We start from the raw sequence: 19463 nt of genomic DNA on the forward strand, positions 1-19463 counted from the left end.
ATTTTTCCAAATACTGAATAAGGTCATGGAAAAAAGGTCACAGTTATTAACATTCACTTAATTTTTTCTTTTGTTGCAATGTATTCTTAAAAATGCACATTATTTTTATATGAACCACTCAATGGCTTAATTCGTTTGAAATGTCCAATTCTAATTTTTGCCAGTTTTAAAATGCATACATGCAAATAATTCAACTTTATGTTATTTACTCTACCCTATTTTTGAATGCCTCCTGTTGATTTCATAACCTTTTGTGTGCATGTTACTGTCACAGAATGTTGAAACCGTTCATTTATGAAAAAAAGTGGGTCTATTTAAGAATTGAAAAATTAGGATTTTTGTTTTCCTTTGTTTCGGCCACTCTTTAAATGACGTGAATCACAGATAAACAGAAATTGTGAAGATGAGTGAAAGGCTCTGAGGAGAAGTTGGAGGCCTTAGTCACTGTACTTCCCCTCAAGAGGTTCCTGACCCACATTTGTCTGAGGAGGAGTAGCACTGGTTATCGTGGTTATCATGGGTCCATCAACCAGTGTACAATCACAACAGGGTCAACTGACTAAATAACTGAGACAATGCCTTTGGGCCGAGGGGGCAGACAGCATCACAGCTGAATCAGGTACGGGGCAGAACTTGGCTGCACCGTGCCGACCGTGCACTGACAGATGCTTCAAATGCAGATAGCGCACTAACGCTGCAGGGCCTGCAGAATGGATGATGGTGGTGATGGTGATAAAGCCGCTGATTTCTGATCTGGGCAGAGAGGATGCCATTGTTTAGATCACAGCAGTAAGACGACCCAGGGCAGCAGGATCACCGCCGTGCAACATAATACACACACACAACCGAACGGGACAGACAACGCAGCCACCTGGATTATGTGCCGTGCTGCTTTCAGGGACCCACCTTTCGAAAACCAGCCGTAACATAAAGATGCAGAAGGCTAAAGGACACGCCAGATACAGGTCCTCGGCTTGCGGGAACGTCGCCTCGTCTGTGTTCTTTAAGTCTGCCCATGTTACATTATGCGGTAGCCAGAACCTCTCGTTCCAAAACCACGCCAGGATACCGGCCATCTCTCCGCCGCTGCCGCTGCTGCTGCACTGGGTGAAGGGAGAAGCGGTTAGTCCGTCCGGAATTTGGAGCTCTTTCACTGCGATCGGAGCTAGCGAGTTGGGCAGCGAATGGTGGTGATGATGTGGAGGACGGTGATGATGTGGATTAGATATCTGTGTGACACCGCCGTCCGTGTGTTTTCCCTCAGTTCTTCCACTGTAGGGAAGTCGACTCAATCAGCTCCTCCGCAACTGATTGGTGCGTTGAGATGTCGTGCAGTACAGTCGGTGTACGTTAACACCGGCGAAACAAAGGTAAAGCGATCCCTGAAGCTGCGGCTGTTACACTGTAACCACCAGTTCCTTATAGACTTTAAACACCAACTAAGGAGTTTGCTGTGTATGTTGACCAGACGTACAGCGTACGTGGCGGTTGTATAATAGCAGAAATAATAATGTAGACACTATCAGCCAATATGGCAGTTCAACTGATTTTTTTAAATAAATATAAATAAATCGATTGTTAAATTCAAACAAAACAGACATTAAAGCTCATTTACCTATATAACAACGACGTTTGGGAGCTAGGCTTAGCCTTTACTGTTTGATAGATTGTGCCATCTACTGGCGAAACTGATGTAGTGAACTGTTGATGTGACCGGTTATTTAAATGTGTACTCGAGCAGATTCACTACAGGACAGGTTTTGTGCGTCCTGTATTAAAAAAAGTGTTGCACCAATAAATTACACAAAGGAATAAGCAATAGAACATGGATGGATGGATAGAATTTAAATTTGGTTTCACAATTGTGTTTGGAATTTATATAGAAATACGGTGACATTTTAAACAGCTGTTTTATTCCACAATATTCTTCTATTCTTAATCTCTTCAGAGTGACGTGACCTGAAGCCAATACCGATGGACACCAGGGAGACGGGGCAGTGTCACCCAGGACAGGTTGGTAGTGTATTACAGTTCAATAGCAGTTACATTTAGAGCAGACAACTCTAACATATACATTTTAGTGCATATTTTTTGGTTAGTTTATTATGATGCTAGACCATTTTTGTCTGACATATCAATGTACATTACAAAATAGTATATTGTAGCAGTGATTGCATTTACATAAAGAAACTAATTAACAAATCGGCTAATTATCTAAATAACGAACAACCTCGATATCTATTCTCTTAACTATATTTGTGTCCATTAACTGATCAACTATAATTGCCGTCTTTTTTGTGCGCTACATAATGAGACTTTACAGTAGTGCGACGTCGCCATCTAGTGGCCCGGTCAAAAACAGCAGTAAGTGTGCCCTGGGTGCATGTGACAAGTCAAATCGTCACACATCCGCATGTCGCTGTATTCAAGCACTGTAGTAACACTCTTGTAAACAGAAAGGCTGTCTGATACTCTAATGAATGGATTTCTGAATATAATTGTGGTAACTACACTTATATATTTATACACACTAAAGTCGAATACTGTGGTCTGTGTAAACGTGTGCGCGTGTGGTCTGTTATTTTTCCGGGTTGTGTTCGTCGGTTTTGTGGCTGTTACCAGCTGACACTGGGAGGAGGTGACTCTCTCTCTCTCTCCCCCCCCCTCGCTCTTTCTGCCTGTCTCTCTTCCTCCCGCCCGCCCTCACTCTCTGTGTGTGTCCATCTGCCTTTCAGAGAGGCTGCTACTAACTAGCGCATCATCATCATCACTGACACCATCATCACTATCACCGTCATCATCGTCATCAACATCATCATCATGGCGGATCAAGGCGAATCTCCGACTCCCGTTCACCAGCCGCTGCCGCCGCAGCAGCTGCAGCCAGTGCTGACAACCAGCTGGCCAATAACCAGGGAGTCGTACGAGCTGCAGGAAGTCATAGGTTAGTACCGCGAGTCAGAACAGAGAGAGAGGGGGAGAAAGAGAGAGAGAGGGAGAGCCAGAGCTGTGTTTATTCATCAGCTGGGGCTGACGACCGCGGCCTACCGGCGTTTCTCCGGAGCAGTAGCTTCCTTTACTGCTTTGTAATGCGGATGTTAGCAGTGACTACCGGTTCCTCACCCCTCTCCCTCCTCTCTCCCCCCGTCTTTCTCTGTTTGAATTACATGGTTGGCAATGTGACATTCCCTCAGTGAGTCGGATGTTGTGTAGCACGTGTGCCGCTCATTTGACAGACTCCTCACGCTGTTCTCTTACTGAGGCGTAATCAGTGATGACAGAATGATCCCCGTCATTTTCACTCTGCAATGTATTTACTACCATCTTAATACAAGCTGTAGGACTGCTTTTCAAAGGCCTTGGATGTCTAAAAAGGCCTACTCATTAAAAAAAAAAATCAAACTGGTTTACAATCCTGAGTGTGGTCCACATGAGGAAATATCCACTCAGTTACCTCAGTGATGGCAAAGGTCAGAGGAGAAAAGGTCAGACTTGAATGGGAGATGTTTATCTCTCATGTGCAGCCATTGACTCTACAGCAACAGCGTGATGCTGTTACGTCAATATAGAATAATAACTTAATTCCCCCGCCTACATATTCCTGTATTTCTGCAATAAGAAGGTACGGCCGTCACTAGAAAGATGTGTGTAATAAACAGGTCTGTGTATTGGTTTCCACTGTGGTAACCACCTGAAGAACGGATTCATCCTTATTGAGCTTTAACAAGCGTTTTACATCAGTCATTTGGGAGTTCTCAACAAGTTGCACTAAAGCTGCAACAATTAGTCGCAGTTAATGGACCCTGGAAACCCATTTAGTTTACCTAAATATTTAAAACACCTTTCTATGTTGGATTGTTTTATTTCATTTGTCCAAAAGAGCAAGAAATATGCAAAATCAATTAGCAAAACTCAAATGTCAATATTAGACTTGAGCCTTTTGACAAATGTCTACTACTGTATATTAAAGGTTTCTTTATTTTATGTTATATTTTAATACATTTTAAAAAACATGTTGCAACAGTGTTATTACATTTAATTTATATTGTAGACTGGTAACATTTTATTATTGTAAATAAACAATTTTAAATAAACAAGGACAACAATTAAACCTTTTAAAGTATTCCCCAAATACTCAGTTACCTTTGGATAATATGTAACATTAGCAGCTTGTTAGGCTAACAGGAGGTTGTAGTATAATTTCCAAAAAAATTCCAATATTTTTAAGTGACAAAACAATAGAAATGTAATGTCAGTGCAAAATGGAAAACTTCAAGAGTTTTCTTTTGCGTTGAACGCCTGACGCGTGCTGATGAGCTGATAAGTCCTATCAGTAATGTTAGGAAAGTGTAACCCAGCTGTTTACAGCTGACTCTGACGGGTTACGCAGAACTCACTCCTGTTATCTCAGTCAGCTGTCCAACAGTCAGAACTCCTGTGTTTATTTACTGTCTTTCTAATCTGTAAAAAAAAAAAAAAACAGTGAGCAGGCAGTATTCTGTAATTGCTGTGCGAGGCTCCTCATTGTCCCTTGACTCAGCTCATATGTATATAGCTGACAACAATAATGTAAACACAAACACTTGAGCAGCCGGCTGGTAATAAAAAAAAAAAACACGCCGCAGAATCACTCACCGATGTGAAGTTTAACTACATTTGCTACCTCATTACGTTTGTCCCACTTTTTCATTGCTGTGTTTTGGCTGTGACTCCAGGCAGCGGGGCCACAGCGGTGGTGCAGGCGGCGCTCTGTACCCCCAGACAGGAGCGTGTCGCCATAAAGAGAATCAACCTGGAAAAATGCCAGACCAGCATGGATGAGCTACTGGTGAGTACAATAAATATGGGCTATTTTCTCCGTGTGTGTTCAAACACTGTTTGCTCTCATTTTCTCTCCTCCCTTATTTCTCTTTTGCCTCTCATCCATATTATTTAGTGGTATAAACCTGACTGGGCTGGGCCTGCACGATTTAACTGCGTGCTGTGTGACTCTGAGTCACAGCGGTGGAATTGTAATGGTTAGGGAAGTAAGGCTTTCAAACTGTAGGGATTTCTTCTCAATGGTTAAAGCAGGGGTGTCAAACATACGGCCAGTGAGCCAAAATCGCCCCACCAGGAGATTCAATCCGGCCCCCTTGATGAATTTTGAAAGTAAAGAAAGGCACAAACACTTCATCTCCATGTTTTTGCAATTGATATTTAATTAAATATGAATATTTTCTAATATATTTGTACTTATTTGCATGAAAACAAAGGGGAAAAACATGGACTTTTTGTTTTTTAGGTAATTTATAGGTAATTATGTTATGCTTCTACTGGTCCGGCCCACTTGACATTACATATCTAATGTATGTGGCCCCAGAACTAAAATGAGTTAGACACCCCTGGGTTAAAGGTTTGAATGTGGCATTAGGTTTCTGACACATACTGTTACTCCTAGTCGCTCTACCAAACACTACCACTGTGAGGGAGCGTAGTCTGGGTCCTAAACATGTGGCAACGTGATTATTAATGAGGTGTAATGAATAAAAAAATGAATATGAAATGAATAAATTAAAATGATAATCATATGCATCCAAATGCATCGCCCAAACAGCCTGGGAGCTGCTGAACAAGTGGGGCAGCTGTGAGCCCTTTTATACCCACCTGCTGCTCAAGTGTTTTGTTTGTTTTTTGACATAATACCATTAATAATCATTGGAAATATTGCTTATTGCTTTTGCCAGTTATTAGGAACAAACACTCCTAATAAGAACCTGCCTAATCTGCCCTTTCTGTTGTGCAATAGAAAGAAATTCAAGCCATGAGCCAGTGCAACCATCCAAACATTGTCACCTACTACACCTCCTTTGTTGTGAAGGATGAACTTTGGTTAGTCATGAAGCTCCTGAGTGGAGGTAAGCTCCCCCTCCACAGCAACACGGAACTGAATCCTAGCTCTGGATTAATAATAAATGAGTGCTCAGTGACTGTGATGAAACCATTTGTGAATGCCCCTTTATCCTCTCCCCTTAAAAGTGACTTTTCATTGTTCATTTCTCCCATGAAATAAAAAGGTGTTTTTTAAATATTTCATTACACATTAGTTGTGTAACTATATTTGCTGTGTGTGTGTGTGTGTGTATATATGTATATATATATACATACATACAGTATATACAGTATGTATATATATATAAAATATATATATAGTTAGTATTTTTAATATACATATTTGTTTATTCATATATATATATTTTACAAATAATAATAATAATAATTTATAATTAACACACACTGTATATATATATGCATATACACATATATATGCATATATACATATATTTACTTATATATGTATATATGCATATAAATATATGTGTATATTTTCACACATAGGGGGTGTGTCATATTCAGTGTGCCATTATTTCCATGTCATTCTGTAGCTCAGTGTCTCCATTACTGTAGCGCTGAAAGTGCATTTTTGCTTGCATAGCAAGAACAACCAAAATCCGATGTTTCTCTTGTCACATTAGTGAAGCAGCTAAATCAGTGACGTGTAATCAATGTATTGCATTGGCTGTCAAGATGTTCTGTTCAGCAGAGACGTAACAATTATCACACGCAAATGAAAATAAATTGTGTTTGCTCATGAGTATTGATCAGACCGTGACTCAGTGGACCATTGAGCGTCTGACTTGTAAAGTAAAAAAAAAAGTAATTGTTTTTATTGTCTGTATTTTTAGGCTCAATGCTGGATATAATAAAGCACACAAGCAAAGACGAGGACAAAAACCGAGCTCTAGACGAGCCTATTATTGCTACCATATTAAAAGAAGTGCTGGAGGGACTGGACTACCTACACAGAAATGGACAGATTCACAGGTGACAATAAACACACTCTTGGTTCTGATTTTGCTTTTCTATCTTTAGTATTAGAACCTATTTGATGTTTTGGTTTGGACGTGAACCTGGAAATGCGCTCTCCTCCGCCACAGAGAGAGCTAATTCATGGCATCGTATTTATTGACCTGCGGCTCAGTGCATGTTTTCTGTTAAGCTTGTGGATTTCAAGGTCATTCAGAGGCTGGCCCTGAGGCACAGACCCAGATAATGATGGCAAACTCAGGGAGTCATTGGGGCGAACGGAAGAATCGATGCCGCTCCACACGACTTTGATGTTTTCACTCTGTTTGTGTTTTGCCCACTCAGGGATGTGAAAGCTGGAAATATATTACTGGGAGAAGACGGATCTGTCCAGATCGCAGGTGTGTAGAACATGCCGCCGAAACACGGCTGCAGTTTGGATATAGAACCACGCACATGCAGAGACACTGCATTGATTTCTTTGAGGTGGTATTGATGAACACAGTGGGCTGTAGTTAATTCTCTCATTTCTATATTACTGTCATCGGAGCCTTTAAACTGTACTCAGTGTCTCCCTGTGATGGGAGGAGGGGTTTATAAGAGATTGTCAAAAAAAGTGATTATTAGAACGTTGATATGAGACGTGAATTAAATGAAGGAATATTATTACGAGTCTTCTTGTTTTTGTCTGATCAGATTTTGGCGTAAGTTCATTCTTGGCAACAGGAGGCGACATGACGAGACACAAAGTACGAAAGACTTTTGTTGGCACACCATGTTGGATGGCACCGGAGGTGATGGAACAAGTGAGTCAGTGTCTCAACTGTCTTTATACCGTACCATGGAAGTCACTGCTGTTGACTGTGCGTTTCGTTGGTGAAAGGTGCGAGGCTACGACTTCAAAGCGGATATATGGAGTTTTGGAATTACAGCGATAGAATTGGCCGCAGGCTCCGCCCCCTATCATCGCTACCCTCCGATGAAGGCAAGTTTATCAAATGTTTAATTGGTTGTCAACTACATATATAGATAAGACAGTGGTACCCAAAGTGGGTTGCGGGTCCCATCCAGGGGCTGCAGAGTCATTGCAGGAGGGCTCAAAATGAATAATAATTTAAAAAATGCTACAGTGAGGAAAAAGCACTACTTGATATTGATATTTCTTTAGTTCAACGACAAGAGCCATTTAAAAAAATAGTTTATATAAAGTAATTTAAAGCAATAGCTTAATGTGTTGATGTTTTTATCTTATCAGGCAATACACAATTAAAAAGCAGTGTACATTTAGAGTGCCGTCTTCAAATGCGGTGAAAAGATAATATATGTTTCATAAAAGTTCCTGCCACTCGCTAAAGTGACAGTAAAAATCAAAGTGGCAGTTGGCCTTTGGTGGGCCGACAGCTGCATTCACTAAAGAACTTTTCACTCACAGCATTTCATCTAAAATGTGTTTTCCACATTTCTATCCACAGATTCCAGCTTTGATTTTTTTTCCCCCCATCATCCACTCACATGTTGTGTGGGCACTCCTGCCCGCCTTTTGTGTCTCTGCAGGTTTTAATGCTGACCCTACAGAATGACCCCCCCACACTAGAGACGGGTGTGGAGGACAAGGAGGTGCTCAAGAAATACGGCAAATCATTCAGAAAGCTAATAACCACGTGCCTTCAGAAGGATCCTGCCAAAAGGTGAGCTCCACTTCCTCAGCCCGACAATTTCAGTTGAGCAGAACTGACGCAGTAAAAAAAGGGCAGACGATTAACATTCACCACCGTGCTCATCTTTATCTCCAGGCCCACAGCTGCAGAGCTTTTGAAGTGTAAATTCTTCCAGAAGGCTAAGGTATTTGTTCATCTCAAATATTTGACTCAACCACCGTTTTGTGCCTTAGTAATAAGGCTGTACTTTTTTTTTTTCATGGGTTTCCTTTGGCTGGATGCATTTAAGGTGATCCAGTCTCCAATGAGGACACAATGAGGACACAAATTAATGTGAAACCCTTCCACAGACATAAGCAACAAAAAGAAACCTTTTTTTTGAATCAAGGGTTCCAAACTTCTGGCCCGTGGGCTGGATGTGGACCATAAACCCCCCAAATTTGGCCTGTTATTAGTCAATTATATTCAATTTAGCTCTTGAAAATTAAATTTTATTTTTATTCATTAATTTTACGCTGTTTATTATACAATATTTATAGGATTACAAAACTCACTTTTATTTTATTTTTTAATCAGCGTTTTTGATATGGCCCATATGTTTTCGAGACCCCTGATTTAAACACATGTAACTGAGTGTTACTCTGAATTTGCTGCCTTATCAAACCTATTGTAATAGACAGTGTTTATAAAAATCTAAATTTTTGGGGGTAAAATTTACTTTCTTTTTTGCAGAACAAAGAATTTCTTGTGGAAAAGCTCTTGTGTCGTGCACCAAAGATTTCTCAAAGAGCCAAGAAGGTAATTTTGCTCAAATATCCTTAAAATGATTAACTTTACTTCTCAGTACTACTTTGTTATCCCATAATGAAAAGGATCATTGTTTATTATGACCAGGTAGTAATCCCAGTAGAGTGGGAAAATGTGTTGACGGGTTTATTTACCACCGTGCAATATGTTTCAGGGACATTTACTAATTAACTGGTATTTACTAAGGTAATGAAGGACTTTGAGTTGCACAACAAACCTGATATATGTAATGTTATTGATCTTTATTTTTTTTTAAATATCCTAATTTGAAAAAACACATTCAGAAATGGTTAAATATATATAATGTAGTTTATAATATATCATGACAAACGTGACAAACAAGATCCAATTGTTTTTAGGGTGACATAGAGAAACATGAAGAGTTTTTGTTTGAATATTGTCACAATTTTCAAATTTCCTTTTGCTTAAAATGTCATCTTTCTGTGAGGTTCTGACCCATGACACCTTTTGGTCTTTTTTTTGGCTTGGATTCACCAAAATGTTGCTTCTGTGACTTTTATTTATTTCAAATCTAAATGATTTTCCATATCTTAGTGAAATAAACTAATACAGTCAGATCTTGTGTACGTGTAGTAAAAGTAAACACAAGGTCAAATACATTGGAAAACAAGGAAAAAAGAGAAAAACACTTTTTTTCCCACAGTGTTTTGCACAGTTGCCTACAGTTTGGCAGCAGGGAGTATAGATTTCAGGCTCAGCTGACATTATCAGCACAGTAAGGTCCCACCTGTATAGCCAACACAGAGGACGGAGCACAGGACCATTACTGAAAAGTTCATTTACCCCCACGGTGGGGGTGGAAATTCACTGTAAATGGAGGGCGTAGTGGAAAACACGGTGTGTGATGTTAACATTACGCACAAACCGGGCACAGTGTCAACAGACAGCGACGTAAAGTGTGGAGCCACTGGTAGGATCGTGTTTGGGTTTGTTGGAGTTGAGGTGTGACGCAGCCGCAACTGTGTGTTTTTAAACACGTTAATGGACTTCTCAGGTTTTGTCAATAGTGTGCTTCACAGCTTCCATTCACACCATGGATTTGCAGTCATCTCCAACGCGTGTTACATCGGATTAAATATAAGAGGATTTACTGTGTGCATTAAAAAACACATTTATCCAAACATACATTAACCCTGTAAAGAAAAAAAACAGAAAATTCAAATGTTTTTAAAATGAGATGTTATTACACATTATAAACGTATAAAAATTTTTTTTTTTGTTAATATAATTTGATACATCCACATACACATTTTAGCATCAGTGTTCATTCAAAAAATCGGCTTCTTTTAGCATCAGTGTTCATTCAAAAAATAAAAACAGTTTTTGCCCATGTTTAAAAACATACCAATGGTTTCACAGGGTTAAACAGGGTTAAAACGAAAAAATACCTTGTGTGTGTGTTTCTAGGTCTGTGGGCGTCTTGAGAAAAAAAAAAAAGGTGAAATTACTAGTGGGCGCTCTAAATGCTGCCTGAACGCCTGGTTCACTTGATACCACAGTGGATGAAAAACATGAGCCGCAGAGAGACTGTGTCCTTGGTACTTTTTCTCATTTGACCTGTGCAGTCCTGTGCATTATGCAGCCAGCCAGGCTTACACACAGCTTTCCCCCCGACAAGTCATACTGCAAAAAGCTGCAAAAGAGTCTTCTGACTTCTGTTTAAAATTTATTTTAATACATATGGTACTTTGTGTCCCAACGTTTCTCTGTTTCTCTCATAACCATCTGAAAGCGTTACCCTCTGCCCCTTTGTCCCTGGTGTTCTCACTGTGTTTCTATAGATACTTTGTTTTGCTGTGTTGTTTTTTTTTTGTATTCATAGTAAACAAAAGCAATTCTGCTTCAAGGTAACATAGACCAGGGGGGTCAGAAGGGTGAGTTGAAAGCCAAGCGGCTGGTAGAAAAATGTACTCTTTAAGTCTGCAGATAAAGGGACTTACCGTAAATCTCATTTATAAATTTCTATGTTGGATGAAAAGGAGATGGCAGATCCTCCGGTCAGCTGTCACCAATGAGGTTATTTAGTGAGTCAGCAAATTTATTTAATTAGGAAAGACAGGAGATGAGAATTTATAAGTTTTTTTTATTACATAGCGCATAAGTAATGCTTCTGTTATTTTAGAAATTCAATAGAATTATTTCATTAGTCACTGGGTATGAACAGTAGGGATAGGATTACCTAGTTGAATTGAGAATCCAGCAGATGGCAGCCTAACATCCACAAACAAGCTTCTAATTGGAGGCTTAGTGATTCACAACTGAGCCTACAGTCTGGTCTTTGTTTAACTGTATGATAAAAAGTAGGGTGAAAATGCAAAAAAAAAAGCTAGAATGACTTGAATTTTATTCGAAAGCACAATATTTTATATTTTGTCTGTTACAGCAAAATGTTCTTTTCACGTAACATCCGTCTTGTAGACCTGTGTCCGTATGTGACTGTTCGGCTGAGGTGTGCATTTGTTTGTGTCTGTCCTGTTAAAGGACCTTGAATATAAATGTGGGATCCCTGCTTTTGTGTCAGGTTAGGAAATGAAACCCAAGACCAACACCGTAAAGGTAGTGCTGCTTTGACTTTGACCTTGTATAGAGCAGAGGACTTTCAGTGAGGCAGGGGGTGGCCGCCTCCCCCTCTCTAATATTGCAGTGCTCTCATACCTTACCTCCCACCGCTGGTCTTGTCATGTGCTGCTTGTCTTACAAGCTCTTCCTGCCTCCAGAAGTGCAGCCAATTACAGGCTTTATCGATGACTGTCTCACTCGTCTGCTTCGTTATGCTACGTGCTACATTTGCATTTGTGCTCCTGCTGATATTTAACCAAGTTTGAAGTGTATCACTTTCTCTACACCTCAGTTTTTCGGCCACGGCGCAGACGTTGCTGCAGTCGTCGTGCTGTGCCCAGTTTCTTTTCTCTAAGGCTGTGACCTAGGGACACAAAGTCTTCTGACTCTCTAAGTTTAGTTAGTTAAAAATTAGTCATCATTAGGTAAACAGGTTCATTTAGGGCTGCCTGACCAATGAGGTCATTTATGTAAGTTTATAATGAAATGAATAAACTGAATAAACATATTTTTGTGTATTTTGTGCTGCCGTGGTTCAGGTTCGGAGAGTTCCAGGCTCCAGTGGCCATCTGCACAAAACAGAGGACGGAGACTGGGAGTGGAGCGACGATGAGCTGGACGAGGGCAGTGAGGAGGGAAAGGCAGCGGTGAATCAGGGCAGGGTAGGTGACGTCACACCCAGACACCAACCAGCATGAAGTCCTGTTATGGATCTTTGACTCCATCTGTGACAAGGAACTGGAACTGTTATCGACTGAATTGATCGATTGTGATTCATTCATTGATACCAGTTATTGATTTGGTTCCTCAATAAATTTTCTTATCGATTCTCATTGGGTTAGGAATAAAAATAAAGTGCGATGGATTGGTTAGCCGAAAAATAAAACCGGCTTGAAAAAAAACAAACCCTAAAGCAATTCCTCTGCAGAAATGAACATATTAACATAAAAGACTAGTTAATTATCAACTAACAAAGGTGTGTGAAAAGGTACCTGCAGCAGCCTCTGGGCCAGTCAGACGTTATTCACACACTACAGAGAAAACAGTTTGACAAAGGAACTGCACTAACATGAACACAGGACAGGGCCTGTCAATTTGTTGGCCGTATTTCCGTGCTTTGTTGTCGTCGGGCGTAGTATCTTTGTTGTGAAACACTAGTGGTGCAATTAAATATCCATAAATTGAAATATCCTTATATTTCGTTTCATAATACCGTACCATTATTCCACAGCACTGTATCGCGTTTTATTCTTATTGTCGATTGACAATTAACATTCAACTATTCATGGCGTTGATTCATTTTATTCTTCTCTAACAATGAGAAATGTAGATTCCTCTCTTCTAATTTTAGTAACCTGATGTTAGGCAGTTACATGCTACAGGCGTTTTTATCACAGTATATCGAAATATATCGTATTGTTGCCGTTTCACCGGATTCTTTCCAACACAATTGTACTTTAGTCTAAACCATATTGGTGAGCATGTACGTGGCGTCAACACACAATCGTTAGATTCCATGGAACTGGACTCCATTCCATTTGCTATCTATAATAACTGTCATCAGGTTATGAAACGTAACTCAATAATCTGTAAACTCATTGATTATTTTTATGCCGGTTTTGTCACGTCTGACCTTTAAATCAAATGAGAGTGTGTGGAGAAATTCAATACTCTCTTGTCTCAGCACTTTGCTTAGCAGATAACTTTTAATGTGTCACTAAAAGGGTGTCTGTAAGGAGCTGAAAGCTGCACAGATTGACGCAGGATGAGGAAGACATTAGAGAACTTTTTGACCGGGACTTAGTCGAATGTATTATAAAATAAATTATATTGTACCAGAGGTGAGTGTGAATAATATACTCTGTTTAATGGGTATGGAGGCGTCAGGTTCAAAATGCACACCTCTCCTAAATGCTAGGAAATGCTGCATCATAACATTGTTCCCTGAGGGAAAAATGTGAAGTCACTCTCACCTATTGATCCTTCCCTTGAAGGATGTTTGTGCAGGTTAAAAAAATGTGCCGACCACGACTCTGAAATATCAGCAACCTGTGCTTTGTATTGATTAATCTATGGCGCTGTCTGTGGTGCTGAACTACTGGGCTGATTTGTAGTTTCCAGCACGGCCTTTGTGTCAACTGTGTCTTCAAAAATTGATGTTTTTTTCAATAGTGTTTATTAAATACTTTATTGTATCCTATGTAGTACTGTCACATCCAAGCCTGCAGTACTGACATATCACAGTTCTTCTAGAGAGAACTAAATTACATAATGAATAATCACCGTTTGGTTTTTTCCCATTGTTTATTTATCGTTGCTCTTCTGGAGCTGCCTTATCCTCGGCTGATAAAAGTAATAAATCATTTCCTGCTTGAAATGTTTTTATGAAGATGTTTTTTCTTTCTTTAGGCTTTCAATTATATCTACACTAGGCTTGTTACTTTGAGGTGCTGAGGAGAGAGTGATAAATCTGTTTATTTACTATTCATAGTAAAGTAAAAAGGAATATTTAATATAAGAGAACAGCCTTGTTTTTCCTGAGGACTCCTAAAAATGGAAACTGATAATTATAAAAGTTTAGACATGAATTTAAATATAAAATGTGTACTTTTTTCGCAGTCACGAAGAGTGAAAGAAGAAGAAAAAGATGTAAGTCAATTCTTTCAGTCCCGCACACCCTTATTTACCGGTAATATGTTCTTGTAGGTGTTATTTGTTTTTTAGATAGACCTGTCTTGAGGGTGTTGTACTTCCTGCCTTTGGGGTTGTTGCTCAATTTGTGGACTGGGATACACAACTGGGTCACAGTTGTGCTGTTCAGGCCTCAAACTTGGTACTTTTTACTTTTAGCATTGAGCTGATGGAAACCTTAAACTCGTTAGGTTTAAGATTCTGTTGAGGACAATTGATCAGTAAACACATGATGACATCGTGATTACTACTAATAAATACAGTTATTGTTGGGCACCATTGGCATTTAATGAAATGAATTCCCTTACCTTGTTGATGTCAGGTGATCTTTGTGTAATCTGATTGTCTAATCCTAATTCCTCCTAGAATGAGGACGAGGAGAATGATGTTTCAATTGAAGGATTATCTATTCAGCATCCCCAGGTGAGAATTCTGAAGCCATCTAATTTGTCACAGTTCAATGACCTCGGTGCTAAATGACTTGTTTTATGTGTGATGTGAATGTTCCTTTGCATGTGAATTATACTCCTCTTTGGTACGTTGGCATACTTTGGCTTTGAAGACTTGTCTTGTCTCCTATAGTAACAAAAAGTGAGTCCTATTGATAGTTATTTTTATCGCTTGTTAAGTGCAATGTGAAGGTTACCATACCTCACCTGACAAAAGAACGTAGGTTTGACATTGTAGGTGTGCTGCGCGTGCGAATGTCTCCTGGAGAAAATGCTCTCATCAGTAATAATTCATAGTAAATTGCCGTCCGTCTGACAGCACGGCTCTTTGCCGTGGTATATCTCATCTATAGACTCCCTGCCATCGTAACCAATTTTCTGGGGCTTCTGACATTTTGAAAATGCAGCGAAGATGTAAGAGGATTTGGTTTGTTCTGCTGTCAGTAATCAAATCTGACAGCTACTCACCAAGCATTCTCGCCATTCTTTGCTTTAGAAAAATCATCCTGTATTGTACCATCGATGTAAAAACTATGCAGTGAACACCTCTTAATGGAGTTGGGTTTCTTTTAAACATTTCTCCCTCTGCTAAAAAATGATTCACTACTTCATGTTTGACTTTGTTCAAATCTTCCTTTCTGACGTCACTTGTGTTTTTTTTGCAGGTGGAACCGTACGAGGATACACCGTACATTCAAGGTGCTCTCAACATGGTTCTAAGACTAAGGTGAGACTGATGTTTCCAGACATTTTGATTCCTTATAATTCGCTAACCAAATAGCGCAGTCAAGCTGGCTCTCTCTAAATCAATTAAGAAATCGCTCTGCTTCTGCAGAAAAAAAAAAAAAAAGTTCAAATCTCGCTCTTCGCACTCATTATCACTTCATCCCAGCTTTAAGTGAAAGCTACTGACAGTTAAAATGATTTTCTGCTTGCTCCAGAAATCTGGCAAATCTTGCCACGAATCCCTTTCATGTCACTTTGTGTTACGCTTCACTTCTCTCCAGTCTGTACTCAACATTTTCATTTGATTTATTGTCCACATGGTAAAAGTGTATGAACATCAATATTATGCATTAAGGCACAGAGTAGAGGTTAAATGCTTTTTTTTGTAATGCTATGCTACTGACCTGAGCTATTTTAAGAACTCCCAGTCAGAACGTACCTGTTGCACTTGCTTTGCTGCAGGCGTGAAAAAAGTCGAAGGTTCAAATGGCTCAAAAAGATTAAGCTGCATGACCGCTAAAAGTACGACCCAGAAATGGGAAGGGCACAAAGTTTCTTTAGGAACTAAATCAATTTAAAGTCTCCAAACAAAACCCTGAAGTTTTTGTTGTTTAGCCAGGCTCCGTGTATTTGTAGTTCAGGCTTCACTGTCACTGACAGCACTGGTTCCCTCCCCAGCCCCCCCACAAGGCTTCACAGTGCTGTGCTGTCAGAGCAGATGCTGCAATATATCTGACACTGAAGGTTTCACGGTTGAACGCACTGGGTTTCCTGGACACAGTTTAGAACGTACGCTCATGTTCATTGGACCTTCAGCTGAGACAAATCTAAAATAATGAGAGCACTTCCATCTGTGGTTCATCTCTTGCTGTCTTCCTCATACTGCAGTCATTTCAGCTATACTCTCGACACACTTATGAGTTAGCTATGACTTGACATTAGCAGCAACGGCACCAGATGTGCTGGTTTGCACCCAGGCCTAGTAGTGAGTAGCAATAAGATTTTTTTTAATTAATCATTTTGTCTGTTAGAAGTCGCTGCAGTAATAAACGGATGAGATATTCATGTTTCTGGATCAGTTTAGGACTCTGGCTCTTTGTAACGAAGCCTTGAGGAACTCCTTATATACAAGTGAAACAAAAATCTGCTTTTGTAAAACTGACCACAGAATCAAAAGATGTGATCAGTACCATTCCATCCGTCAACGGTTGTTTTGTGATGGACAGTAACAAGTATTGCAGACATAATCTGAACTTTCATTTGAGAACGTTGTCTGTGGTTTTATTTCTATTGCTATGATTGAAAAACCTGACTGAAAGTCAATGAGGAGAATCTGTGTTTTAACATTTACTTTGACCAATCATTCCTTTTTTTATGCCCTTGTCTAGACACTAGGAACAAAACTAGTCGTTAACTGGAGCCAGGTGTGTGTGTGTTGGTGCAACATGTACAGGTTCTGTGTGTCACACCCTGTGACTAAGGTGTGAGGATTTATACATGTTAATAAAATTCACAACAAATGACCCCCAACAAGAATCTAAAATATGATCCTTTTAAAGCAGGTGTTCACACAGACAGCTGAAGCCTCCTGCAGACATATGTATTTCTGCCAGTCTAAGTGTCGGCCCTGTGGACATGAAGCAGGTGTGAAACCCTGTTCAGACACAGTAATGATACATTTCTGTACCAAAGCCATAACTCCAGATACGAACATAACAAGTAAATGGAGTGTAGTTCTTTTAGTACGGGCAAAGTTTTGTTTTTTTTGTACAGCACTTTTATACTTGCGATAATTACACAGAAAGTCTACACTGCAAATTTGTCTTTCCCCTGCCTGATACAAGAGAAGCAATCTTGGCTTCAGTGTCTTCGTCAAGGACGCCGCTATGCAGAGCCGAACTGCTGACTTTTCTATTAAAATTAGACACTCTGTGCCGTAGTCATGGAGAAAATTGTTTGCGCTTGTCACAGTCCTGCCTCCAACTGTGCGTTTCCAGATGCTGCTGTTTGTGAGCATATTGTAATGAGGGGGTGGGTACGGAGGGTTGAGCTTCAGAGTGACCCCTGAACAACGCAGTGATGCTTCTTCATGTAATTTACATTCTCTGAGCCTCACTACTTACAGAGACACAGGGTACTTTAGAGGACACAGTAGTGAAAGACTGAAAATGGTACATATTCATATGTGCATATGTGACAGTCTGCCTGTCGCAGTACTTCCCGTGGAGGTGTGGGGGAACACACTCTACTACAGTATGTGGGGGTTCCTCCCCGGGGGGTCTGCACACAACAGGATATGACTAATTGTTGTGCGCCTGGTGAAGAGTTGTTTATAAACCTGTGATGGAAGTAAACACAGACTCACACGTTTAGTTTCATAGCTGACACTAGCGTGTTTTTTTTAAGTTAAAAAACATGTCTGTATTTTGTAATATTATTATTATTTTTTTACAGTTCAACAATCAGCTCCAAGAAAAATCCAGAACGAGCTGGTGTGAACCTGTCAAAGCAGTGATTCACTTCACAGAGTAATGTAGTCGGCGTTTTAATAGAAAGAGCATTAGCCTGTTAAGTCTTCTCTCTGCTATGACAGTGAGCACATTTGGTATAACGCAGGCCGACATGTGACGGATGCTGTTTGAGATAATCTCCAAAAGCTTCACGCGCATTTATGTCTTTGAAACACTCTGGAAGATTACAGCGGCCAAAACTTGACGGCGTCATCCTCGAAGACGGCATCTTCTGTTTCACAGCTTTTGTGATGGTGATTATTGTATTATCGCTTTTATAATTTAAAGATATTTGATGTAGTAGAAAATACTCAACAAATCCTTTCAATCTCCCCTAACATCATATTTGTCTTAGTCTCCCGTCCCAGAAGCCCCGTCTTTTCCAATGTTGTTTACCTCAGCCACGTCCCTCTGCATCACAGATCAGACGTTAGGTGTGATCCACCTTGATGGTGGTGATGTTTTCTTGTGCTTTTCATTATGAGGAAATAGGTTTTGTTTTGTTGTAGCTATCAAGAAGGATTACTGCAGTCTGGTACGTTTTAAAGGAACTCACACAAAGGACATAATAAGGTGAATAAGCTGAGAGACTGCATTCATATTTTTTTTTTGCAATCTCTGTGGCTTTCCTCCAGGGTGGGGAATAGAAGAGATATTTATGGACCTCACAAATAGTATGAGAGCTGCATAAGAAGCAGTGAATCTGGGTTAGGCTAATGCAGTGGAGAATAGGTCTGAGCAAATAAAAGCCAGTATATTAGGACCAAACCTTAGTTTATTTTATGTCAAAATTCAGGTTTTAAATGCATCAACAAGCCCATTACTGATATATTTTTTTATTACTTTACAAGTTAATGGAATAATATAACAGCTTTGACACCGAAAATAGCTCCTCAGTGACAGCAGTCTGTTCAGCCACAGGCAAATCTTTTAATACTATTGGGATGAAGCAAATGTTTAAGTCAGGGGTCGGCAAACATAACCACTCAAAGAGCCATTTGTTGTTTCGCACAGAAAAGAAAACACTGAGAGACAACATCCTTTGGACATTTAATGGAAACACGACACCATGTAAAAACAAACTGACTGACTTCAACAAACAACCAACTGGATATGGGCATTTATGTTCTTCTGCTAGACATGAGGTTAAGACAAAAGGTCTCTTACCAAAAAATTATGTTTTCTCTCAATTTTAA

General features: G+C 39.8%; 2 protein-coding genes across 6 annotated transcripts in view; one reads left to right on the plus strand and one right to left on the minus strand.

Annotated features, from left to right (window-relative positions):
- Positions 1-1100, minus strand: part of cers6 (ceramide synthase 6) — a 16821-nt gene extending 15721 nt beyond the window's left edge. Inside the window, exon 1 of the mRNA XM_008328806.3 lies at positions 907-1100. Coding sequence (XP_008327028.1) covers positions 907-1076 — 170 coding nt within the window. The 5' untranslated portion in view covers positions 1077-1100. The remainder of the gene's footprint in view (positions 1-906) is intronic.
- Positions 1-19463, plus strand: part of stk39 (serine threonine kinase 39) — a 25190-nt gene that overhangs the window by 1571 nt on the left and 4156 nt on the right. Inside the window, exons 1-16 of one of the 5 annotated variants that reach the window (XM_017040066.2) lie at positions 1234-1370; positions 1949-2013; positions 2736-2944; positions 4716-4828; positions 5789-5897; positions 6726-6864; positions 7192-7247; positions 7543-7652; positions 7730-7831; positions 8401-8534; positions 8640-8688; positions 9237-9302; positions 12431-12553; positions 14511-14540; positions 14949-15005; positions 15697-15758. In XM_017040066.2, the coding sequence (XP_016895555.1) occupies positions 2821-2944; positions 4716-4828; positions 5789-5897; positions 6726-6864; positions 7192-7247; positions 7543-7652; positions 7730-7831; positions 8401-8534; positions 8640-8688; positions 9237-9302; positions 12431-12553; positions 14511-14540; positions 14949-15005; positions 15697-15758 (1274 nt within the window). In that variant the 5' untranslated portion in view covers positions 1234-1370; positions 1949-2013; positions 2736-2820. Of the gene's footprint in view, positions 1-1233; positions 1371-1948; positions 2014-2115; positions 2945-3383; positions 3486-4715; positions 4829-5788; positions 5898-6725; positions 6865-7191; positions 7248-7542; positions 7653-7729; positions 7832-8400; positions 8535-8639; positions 8689-9236; positions 9303-12430; positions 12554-14510; positions 14541-14948; positions 15006-15696; positions 15759-19463 lie in introns of those variants that run through there. The other 4 variants (XM_008328812.3, XM_025063646.1, XM_017040068.2 and 1 more) reach the window with 4 other exon arrangements.

The sequence above is a fragment of the Cynoglossus semilaevis genome, chromosome 16 (genome assembly GCF_000523025.1).
Source record: "Cynoglossus semilaevis isolate Cse_v1.0 chromosome 16, Cse_v1.0, whole genome shotgun sequence".
Classification (NCBI taxonomy): Eukaryota; Metazoa; Chordata; class Actinopteri; order Pleuronectiformes; family Cynoglossidae; genus Cynoglossus; species Cynoglossus semilaevis.